This window comes from Limulus polyphemus, unplaced genomic scaffold (assembly GCF_000517525.1).
Source record: "Limulus polyphemus unplaced genomic scaffold, Limulus_polyphemus-2.1.2 Scaffold150, whole genome shotgun sequence".
Taxonomy (NCBI): domain Eukaryota; kingdom Metazoa; phylum Arthropoda; class Merostomata; order Xiphosura; family Limulidae; genus Limulus; species Limulus polyphemus.
Window position 1 is genome coordinate 343,012 of NW_013665760.1, and position 11,167 is coordinate 354,178.

An 11,167-nucleotide genomic window follows, 5' to 3' on the forward strand; every position below is an offset into this window, starting at 1 on the left:
TCCAAGTGTGAATAATTAAAACAACCTATTATTTTTTTTGCTTTATGTAATTTGTACATTATACTTCAATTCCTGTGATGAAAATCCTATATTCAGATTTTTTTTCCTGAAATGGCTGAAACAGAATAGAATTAAAAATACTCACAATACTACTGTTTAAATGACTAGTTTGGCATCATAAATTATTTAGCAATTTTTTTACCATATGCTAGTTAACTAACTAAATATATACTAGCTTAGATTACCTAAGAAACAAATTACCTGATAAATACATTTCAGTTAAGACAACTAACTTAGTAAAGTTATACTAATTGTTGAGATGACAAACAATTTACTAAAATGTGGTAGCCATTCAGGGACAAAATCAACTAAAGATGTGCAGCCAATCAGCAACATCAATTTATTTACAAAATTGTGCTGGTTCACTGAGAATAAACATCCAATCTGAAAAGATGTATTAGTTAATTAGGAACAACAACAATTCTACAAAAAATCAACAAGCAAATATACAAGAGATGTGCTAGTAAACCAGGAACAACAACCAGTCTACAAGAGATGTGCCAGTAAACTGGGAACAACATCAGGTCTACAAGAGATGTGCTAGTAAACTGGGAACAGTGGCCAACCTACAAGAGGTGTGCTAGTAAACCGGGAACAGTGGCCAACCTACAAGAGGTGTGCTAGTAAACCGGGAACAGATGGCCAACCTACAAGAGGTGTGCTAGTAAACCGGGAACAGTGGCCAACCTACAAGAGGTGTGCTAGTAAACCGGGAACAGTGGCCAACCTACAAGAGGTGTGCTAGTAAACCGGGAACAGTGGCCAACCTACAAGAGGTGTGCTATTTAACCGGGAACAACGGCCAACCTACAAGAGATGTGCCATCAACAACCAATATAGAAACAATATTAACTAACAAAGAACGAGAAGTAATCTAAGTAAGTAAGTAAGCTAAATGACCTTGAAAAGTGAAATTTGATTTAAGATTGCCATCTAATCAGGAAAACAAACAACTTAACACGTTTTTACTGAAAATCAAGGAGTGTATTAAACATATGTAGGAGTTCTTTGTTAATCAAGAATAAATGTTTTTTTAGAGATATTTTAGCTAACCAGGGACAACCTATGTATTAAAGGCATGCTAACTTACCAGAAACTCCATTCAGTTGTTTTGTGGTATGCTACTTAAGGTGAAAAATCAGTATCTCATTTTTTCATACTGGGGTATTTACGCTTCGATCTAAGTAGCTACAAGGATACGTTAAGATTAGTTTCAGATCCAAGTCTGTTGAACTCTCGTGAGGTGGGAAAACTTATCCAAGAGACAAAATACTCAAAAATTTACTTGTCCTTCTTAAAAAGCTACTTGCCTTCTCTCCATCTCTCAAATATAAAACAGTTTAAACTTTTTTGTAATTTTTATTATATTGTATATTCTTAAAGCCAGCAATCAAACTTTACTGGGCTCCTTTTGTTGACAAAAGCAGTGTAATTATATTGGTCCATTAATTTAAATGTTTGTTAATGTGTGTGTGACAGAGAATTTGTGAATTAAATGGATATGAATCTTTCTGTATATAGTTTGATGTTTCCAAATGTTTTTTTTTATATGTGCTAGACCTTGCAATTCAAGAACTTGTGTGGCTCCCTAGAAATCTGTCCAGTGTTTTTTTAACAATAGAATGAACAGTGTTGGAAAAAAATCCTAGTCTACAGGGCAAAGTATAACTGTTCCAGGTGTTGGTTGATATGAATTCCAAACCTATGGAATTATATACTAAAGAGAAGCCATACTTCTACTGTTGCAAAAGTACTAAATAAAAGCTATCTTAAACCTCTAACTCTGAAGTTTCAATCAATATTGCTGAGAATTTTGTATAGGTCTTTTGATTAGCATTAGGACACTTGTTTTTATTACTAGTTACATTAGTTTAAGTCTAGACCTATATATAATATAAAGTATGGAATAATGATTCTCTAAAATTTATATATATATATACATATCCATTAACTCTGCATGCCCTGCATGGATTCAAATTGTGGTTGATCAACAGTTTATCAACTTAGAAATTATGATCTACAAATTAATAGACAGTGAAAAGTAAAAGTAACTACATTCTAACAATTTAAGGCTGCAAAATTGTAAATTCGGTGTACACTTCTCTTTCTACTGGACAGAATTATTCTGAGATTTCTTGTGCCATTTGGACAATGCTTTTTAATTTTTACATTCCTGGCATGGTGTTAGGAGCATTTGGCTCTGCTATAGCGAACAAACCTGTTGAAGGTATATGATTTAACTAGGGAACAGCATATAGTCTGTGGTGATATACTAACTAACTACTAAGTGCAATAAACTTTAGTAAGATGCTATCTAGTTAGTGACAACCAACAACAAGTTGTGTAGCTGGATACCATTAATATATTACTTGGAATATACAGTTAGTTTGATGTAGTGTAAGATTAAAATAAAAGTTACTCTACATAAAAGTATGATTATTGTAAGTCTGATTTTATTCACTTTTCCATGGGAAGAGAAAAGTGTTTATAAATTGGCTATATTTATTAGATAAAACAATTATAAACATCTTTCTCCTATACAGTCAACTATAAAGCTTTGTCATTCTCTTTGACCTAGCAAAATACTCTGTATTAGTTAGGGAGTCTGTTTTCTGGGACTTGAATTCTATGTAATGTTATGAACTAGTATATAGGAAATTAAAACCTATAATTTTGAAACTTGTTATTTGTACTGATATTCTTCTACTGGACAGTTTCTTATCATGCATATAAAATGAAACAATAGTTTTTAACTTAAATTTGTAATAGCCTTCTAATCATATAAAACTAATGCAGGAAATATTTCTGATTACACTTAAATTGAAAGCTAAAATGTTATGGCTAGTCACAGTTAATCAGATTTACAAAGCATCCATTTCAACTTGCTTGCAAGTGTGTAGCATGAAAGTTTTTTTCTTCTTCTTCTACGTGAGAGAGAAGCATAATTTTATTCCTGTATGTACATTAGAATAATATATTAATGTTAAATGTAGTTATTTAAAAGTGAATATGGTTGAAGAAGAAAATGCCAGTTGGTCTTTGATAAATGTCATACACTTATAGAATATGACTTTAATGTGCATTTATAAATATTACTTGTATGGTAGAGTATTATTTATGATAAATAAGTACATGTATGGTAGAATATGAGTGCTAGAAAATATCTTATTAAAGTTACTTATACAATGTGGTTGCTATAAAGTATCTTAGTAGAGTTTACTTGTAGAATATGACCGTTAGAAAATGTTACTATTATTGACACTTATGGTAGAATAAACACTTGAATATTTTTTACTACTTTGACTAACCAATTGTTTTGGGCTCCACAACATATATGAGACAAAAAAAAAAAAATATTAGTAGAGTTTATTTGTATGGTAGGTTATGATTACTAGAATGATTTGGTTCATAATGCAATGTGTTAATATTTGTGTTTTTATAACACTTTAGTGGATAGCTTTGGAAATGGATGTTTTAAGATCTAACTTAAGAGTGCTTGATAGATATTTTAATTAGCATTGGTACACATCATTACAGTTGGTATTATGTGCCATTTGGAAAGGAAAAATAGCAGAGTGTTATTTCAGTACTACACAATTTTAAAAGGCTCTGTTTAGTATAGTGTATAGTTAAGTGTTCTGTGTAGTATGTGGCTTTTCTTTAGAATTCTTATTTCTGATTGAGAACAAACAAGAAAACATTCATACATCGTATTCTAATATTTGTCTTGTTTGGATCTGTATATTTCTACTTTTAATTTTGTGCTCTTAGCTTGATTGATAATAGCTTCTGATGAGAGCAAGATTAGGTTTTAAGAAGGAATTTAACAATTAATGATTCTTTAGTTTCAGTTTAGTCTTGTAGTGAACTATTATGTTAGAACCTGTTTTAAAGACTGTAAATCTCACCAGGGACATGATAGAAGGTAATGTGGAGGAGAAACACGAAAACAAGAATGATGATAGTGCCTTAAATGATGAAGATAGAAAAGACCTAGATATTACTGTTGACAGTGTCAGAGATCACCTAGCGTAAGTACTAATGCCTAAAACCTGATTTAGACATTGTTATTTACAAGATAGCTTAAGTGAAATCAGAGAGGGAATATAACACAAAAGTATAATCTTTACATTAGTAATATGTTTTAAACAAGCAATACATGAATTACTACTAATATAGTGCAATATAAAATCTAGAGTTCTAACAATATATAATTCAGTTACCTACATTTGAAGTATAATTTTGATATTGAAAAACAAAAGCATATAACACATCAGAACACTACTATATTAACACTAACATAATTTGATAGTAATTTCATACCACTCAAATATTATATCACCTTAACATTGTAGTTCAGACAATGCAAATCATAAATTAACAATATCCACTTAAGTTTCTCTTCATATTGTGTAGTCAAGGTGATGGTAAGATTATCTATATCTACTTCAGTATATCTTTCTTTACACTATCAACCTCAACTTAAGTATTATTGTTTAGATGTAATGTAGTCCAAACGAAATAATACCTACATTAATATAATAACAAAACCATTATAGGATATATATTTTAATGTTTATAAAGTTATAAGTTTCATTGTTTGTAAATGTTGTAGGTAATATTACAAGAGTCCAATAGACAAATGAAAAAAAAAATCCAAATAAGATGACATGGGCAATATATGAAAGATAACGTACAGAAAGAAACAGTTGTGATTCGGTTCTCCTTCAAGAGAGGGAAGATACTCTTGTACACATATTTGTATCTTCACATTTTTAACATAAGCTTAATACTGAGTGGTAATGGTTTGATGGACATTTTATCTAAACCTTGCTTAATTATCCCAGTTTAAGTTGTATGTTGATGGTTCTGTTTCAGGGTTTGTTTTTTTATTGCATCAATCATAACTGTGGAAGTAAGGGCATTTCTCTAAAGAAATTGTGCTGTGGTGCAGACTTCAGAGCAGTTGCTAATTTTTTGACAAAGTTATTTTGCAGAATATAAGATATTGCTTAGTTTTTTTTGTTAGTTTTATTTGTACTAACGTTAGACTTGTTAGATCATATAAACACTCACAGATCCTGTCACTAACATCTGTGATAGGAATTTGACTGTGGAAGAAAATACATTTGTGTCGGTTGAAATCATGGAATGCTCAAAAAATTTAAAGACTCAAGAGACTACCACATCAGTTATCAATGAGAAAATAGTCAACTCTACAGGCCAAGGTACAAACAGTTTTGTTTATTTGTTTGTTTATTTATTTATATTTTGCTCTGTAAGTTTAAATGCATGTAGTATTTGTAAAACAAATTATTTATTTTATTTTATTAAGCATTTTATGTCATTTCATTATATCCATTTTTGTTTTATAAAAAGTTTTTGTTTTGTTGTTTTTTTTTTTATCCTGCAAAATGACAAACTTAGCAGTGGCTGGAAAATTGGGTTGACAAAAGAAAACTGTTCTAATTGCTCTGAGAAAGTTGAAATTAAACTACTTGTACATGTTCATGTATAATGTAGGCCTGTCTAAATCTCATACTAAATGCTCTTTCAGTGCTGTTCATTAAATATACATGGCACGTGCTTATGAAATAAGAGTAAATGTGTTAACTCTGTTAAGAAATCTTTGATCTTGTTTTAAGATAGTTCCTAGCTGACAGTGCTTGAAAAAGGAAGATTAACTATATTTTGTGATACTGAGGTTACTAGGAAATAATGAAAGTATATAAAGTGGTAATAGTAAGTAAACTTTTCAAATTCAATAGCCAGCTTATTCAATTTAGATATAAACAGGTTTTTAGAATTTATACTTTTTTTTTCTTTCTAAGTAATATATATATATTGAAGACATGTTTGAAGACTGGCTTATGTATTTAAGGTGGCTAGAATATAATATGATAGGACATTCAGGAAAGACTCACTTAAAATATTGGTAGTATTTGTTATTATTTACACATTATTTTAATATGGGTTTGACCTGCAGTATATCTCAAAAATTCTGATAGCAGTGCAATGAAATGCACTTGTAAACAGAGGAAACAAAGGATTTTTTAAAATAAATGTTTCACAATCTCACAAAAAAAGTATACATTGCCAAAGACTTTTAATCCAGATTAGCTATGCTAGAAGGAAACTTCACATTAACCAACCTTTCTGTGTACAGCAGGTCCAGAAGTTGAACCAGCCAGACATGGTGAGGGAGACCTCCCCCATGATTTCCCAGTCCCTGCCTTAAAATCCTCCACTCCACTCCAGGTCAGCTGATGTCCATCCTTTTCCTGTGGTGTTACATGAAATCTAGATTGAACTGTACACCACCTGCAACATTGGGGAAGCTTCTTAGGTCTTCTTGGGAGAATTGAATATCTGATTCTATACTTTCAAAGCACTTTTGGTGTCTAGCAGATTTATTTTGTTTACAAGAAAACTGTAGTCCATCAATATCTAAAACATATAGCAGCATATTTATAGCAGTATTTTGTATTCTCTCATTGACCTGAGAAACTTCATCCATATCCCCAGGCATAATTCAATGGGGTAGACTGATCTTTACAGTGTTTGCCTAAGTTTCATACCAGCTAGCTAACACCCCTTACTGCCATATAGGAGTTTATGTTGCATTATCTCATCTTCTGCTCTAGCTCCTTTTCATCATCTTTTAAATGTTTTGTAATATACCAGCCTTTTTTCCATACATTTTCATAATCCTATAATATTACATTGTAGACTAACACTTATCATAAATCTTTATCATCATTTGGTAAAGGCATTCAATATGGCAGTTCTTACCCAATCAGTTGCTATCTTAATTCCTAAATCTTGTATCATCAAATCAATTCCTACATAATTCCTAAATCGTATACCAACTTTTTAATCCTGTGGTTAATGTACAAGTGTTCAAAGACTGTCTTGACATAAATACTTTACCCAACACCTACAACATTCATTGTTGCATTATATACCTGTCTCATCATTATCTAATATCATCTTTTTATACCATCTCTTCCACATCATTTTTGATACAAAGTTATATTCATTATCATTTTCTAGTTTTACATATTATTTTCTTCATCGTCACCCTGTAATGTTACATAATATGCTAGTCTGTTCACATTTGTACTTTAACCTTGGAATTACTAGTGGGGACCATTATGGACCTCATCAGCTTTATTAACATATTTTTCTAAACTATGTAGTAGATGTGGGTCTGTGGTTTTTGTTTGTTGATTACAACAACAAAAATGAAAATAGTGTCAGTAATTTACTTGATTTCAGTAATTATTTCTGGGATTTCCTCTGTATTTTGTATTGAAAATGAGTGTTTTTACTCAATGTTTTAGGAAGTTCTTTTAATAAATTATTATAATAAGCAAAAAAAAAGCAATATGTGGACTCACTGGTAGTAAACAATATATAGAAAAATTTGTAGCTTGAGAATTAAATTTAAGGGATATACCAAGTCCATCACCACTTGATAATACCAAGTTATATACCAGTCTCATCTTTAAATGTTACATCGTACACCAGACTGTCTGTCTCATCCCCATCACCTTTTCATTATATATATAAATCTGCACCCCCTCCTCCTCTCCTTTACCCTCTCCATATCCTTCATGTGGGGAGACTCCTAACACTGTCTCTGTGCTATCAGAGCCATAACAGCTATAAAATATTAATGTTTTTGCTTACAGCAGTGTGCCTCTCTGTGAACGTGTAACTGCTAATAACCCTTAGTTGTTTTTTGTTCTGTACTAGTTAACATGAATTTCGTATGTTAGAGATTTTTCTAAGATCATATGAATCAAGTTTCTGGACAAGTCCATCAAAATGGTACACAAGTACAAGTGCATGGATAAGTTTAAATATTTGAATATACTTGATTCTTTTAGAGAGTCTTACATAGAATAAAAGCTTGTAATATAACTATAATTAACTATTATCCATATTATATGTTGATGTTATCTGATCCAAAGAAAATAATTATTTTGATGTAGAATGAATTAATGTATACAAGAGCAAGAAAATAAAACTAAACGTTCTGATAGTATCCAGCAAGAAAGATTTAAATATTAACAAATACTTCTTGAAAATCTTAAATCAGAAACAAAAATTAGTTTGATAAGTTGTGAATTAGGTTTGATGGATGGTGGTCAGGTTGTAAGTATATTTGTAAAAGGAAAAAAAAGTATTTTCATATTGAAACTACATGTAACAAATGATACATTCTATAATCTGAACTATACTGTACAACCTACGATAACTGCTTTACAAATTACCAGCATTTAAAAGGTATGTAAGAATGAGAAGAAGAAAAATTTGTATTATATCAGTTAAGTGACTTCTATTGAGTGGAAACATGAAAAGTTTGTGTTTTGCTCACAATATTTAAAAGTATTTTTAATTGCTTAGTGAGAATAAAATGAAACTGTTTTGTAAAATTTATTTCTAGAAAATTGATATGTAAACCTTTCCAATAGAAAATGTGAAACTGTTATAAAAAACAGCATTTCATAAAATTCTTAACATGGAAAAGTTTTACAGTAATGTTTAAACTATCTGATGTTTATAGAAGAATTACACAGATCTAGTGTAATAATAATAAAAACACACAGAAAATTAACCAGACAGATCTAGTAAACAATGTTACAGAAGAATAAGTAGGTGTTTAATGTTTACAAAGTGATGTTGGAACTAATCTTATTGGAGGAAACACGTACTAATTTATCTTGTAATATATAGAATTTTAAGTAATAGTTGTTGAAAACAATCTTATAAAGGATTATTGATAAAATTAGTGTAGAATGGTAGTAGGGTGTTATTAATCTTGTGATATTTGATTAACTTTTTCATTGTCATTATGAGATTAGATCAATTGTAGACTTTGTTATATGTGATGCTTAGTTACTTTTGTTTTTTATTAGTAATGCAAGTAATAGGTACTATCAGCCTAAAAGTACAGTGTTTCACCATGTTGTGTTATTCTAAAATGCTTATGACAAGTAACAAATGTGAAGTTCTTGATTCTCATAGAATAGTCTTTCAGCTTGATAGGTATCTTTTTGAATCTATTGTTGTTGATCAGACATGTTTACAGTTTAGGGGTAAAAACTATATTTGGCAGATTCCAAACTGAGCAACACTAAATATCTTGAATGCAGTTTAATTAGGTTATTGAAATAGTCTTGAATGTTAATTTATTATATTTCTTCTGACTCGTACTTCTGCCATTTATCTAACATATGGATTGCCACATCTTTAAGTTTACTTTGAATTATTAAATATTTCTTCAATCACAACATTGATAAAAAAATTAAAACATATATTTTTAATCAAAATATATTAAAGTTGTTGGAAATGTGAGTATGTGTATATATGTCTGAGTAATGCTTTTCACTTGATTATTTTTGTAATTTATACCAGTAAAAAAAGTTTAAAACATGGAACGATTACAAACAGTACACAGTAGATAAGCAACAGTTTTATTCTGAAGAATATAAAGGATATAACTTGATTTTTGATAGTACAAACTTAAAAATGAACTTATATAAAAGTTACCTATCATGATGGCAACTTAAGATGTAGCATTCTTCTTATTTATGTGAGATGTTCAATATTAACAGTAAGATCAACTTTTTGTAAAGTTTAAAGGAAATTTATAAATTATGCTTTTTTAGTTCTGCCTACTACATATCCAACTACAATGTAAGGAATTATTTATGGTGTATTTTCTCAATACTTCTAAGAGCATAACTGTCTGTGGTATTTCAGTGATTTCTGGTGAGAGAAATGATAATGAGTTGTTTTTTTCTCTCCTATTTCTTATTTTAATATCACTAGCTTATAGAATTGGTCTGAAACCAGAGATAGATCAAATCTTGTATATACATTTATCCACCAGATATTTGTGAAGGTAAAACCCTAGTGTGTGTGTGGGATCTTGGACAATATTACTATGAAATAACTAAAAACTACTTCTTTGTATAATCTGATTGTATGAACTCCTCATCACATCAGTTTTTCATTCCTTTCCATGTAGCTGAGTAATCGTGCCCCCCTGGCACACATTGATGAACTAAACCACGTGGATGATGAGAGGTAAACGTTCCAGCTTTGGCCCTGCCGGTGTGCAGTATTGTTGAGGGGGACAATTATAAATTGACTTTGATAATTTGACTGTCATCCTTGTGTGAAAAACCATTATTTTTCTACTTTGCTATTTGAAGGGATCAACCTGTTTTACTGCACACTCTTCAGTGACATTGGAAATCTGACCTCATGTTAGCTGTAAGCTACTTTGAAGGAAATGGTAGCTTTTGTCTTTGTTTTAGAAGGTTGTGAGGAATGTAGTGTATAAACTGAGTTTAATCAAGACACAGAGTCAGAATTTTTCCTATTTGTTCAGACAATAGAATGTTATAGTGGCATAATTAATTCCATGAATTTAAACTTCTCTGTGGTAAATTGTTTATGGTGATTCTTATACACATACATTCTAAACCAAGCAGCTTTCTATATCATTAATATTTTATTCTTCATTTTTAAGTTTCAGTAATTATTGTTTGCCATAATTTTACTAGTGACCTATATCTCTAAGCTAGTTCTAAGTTTTGAAATAATTTTTGTAAATGTCATAAGGTTTGAGCTGTAATTCTTTCCATATAATTGCTCGAACCATAGTGTTTATTCATGTGATTAGATTAAAAAGAATCAAAGGTGGTTTTTACATTATCAGAAATATTCTTCTGGTGCATTTGGTAATTATGATGTGCTTAACATGTTTTGAAGTTTATGGGATTATTACGCTTGTTTTATAACATGCTACAATACTGTCATGCTCAATTGTAGTAACTGGTGAATGGATAAATTTGTCATGATTGTTGGGGTCCATTGGAATAAAATCTTGTTAACAACATACCTGGAATATTTGTGTTTTTGTCAAATTATAAAGAAAAAGAAACTTGTTGAAATACATAGTTATTTTAGTTTTAACTTCTATTCATGGGATGAAAAATCATGTTTTAGATATTTTTTAATGGAATGTGTTTCTGCTTTTTCTCAATAATTTCGGAAAGTATCTGTACGCACGATGTATATAAGAGACAGG

General features: G+C 30.3%; 1 protein-coding gene across 5 annotated transcripts in view; it reads left to right on the forward strand.

The window, feature by feature from the left end:
* Positions 1-10,977, forward strand: part of LOC106475913 (lethal(2) giant larvae protein homolog 1-like) — an 86,924-nt gene extending 75,947 nt beyond the window's left edge. For 2 of the 5 annotated variants that reach the window (XM_013936591.2, XM_013936597.2), the window contains exons 23-26: positions 3,972-4,091; positions 5,164-5,288; positions 6,227-6,318; positions 10,100-10,977. In XM_013936591.2, the coding sequence (XP_013792045.1) occupies positions 3,972-4,091; positions 5,164-5,288; positions 6,227-6,318; positions 10,100-10,162 (400 nt within the window). In that variant the 3' untranslated portion in view covers positions 10,163-10,977. The remainder of the gene's footprint in view (positions 1-3,971; positions 4,092-5,163; positions 5,289-6,226; positions 6,319-10,099) is intronic. The other 3 variants (XM_022381027.1, XM_013936605.2, XM_022381033.1) reach the window with 3 other exon arrangements.
* Positions 10,978-11,167: the final 190 nt, after the last annotated feature.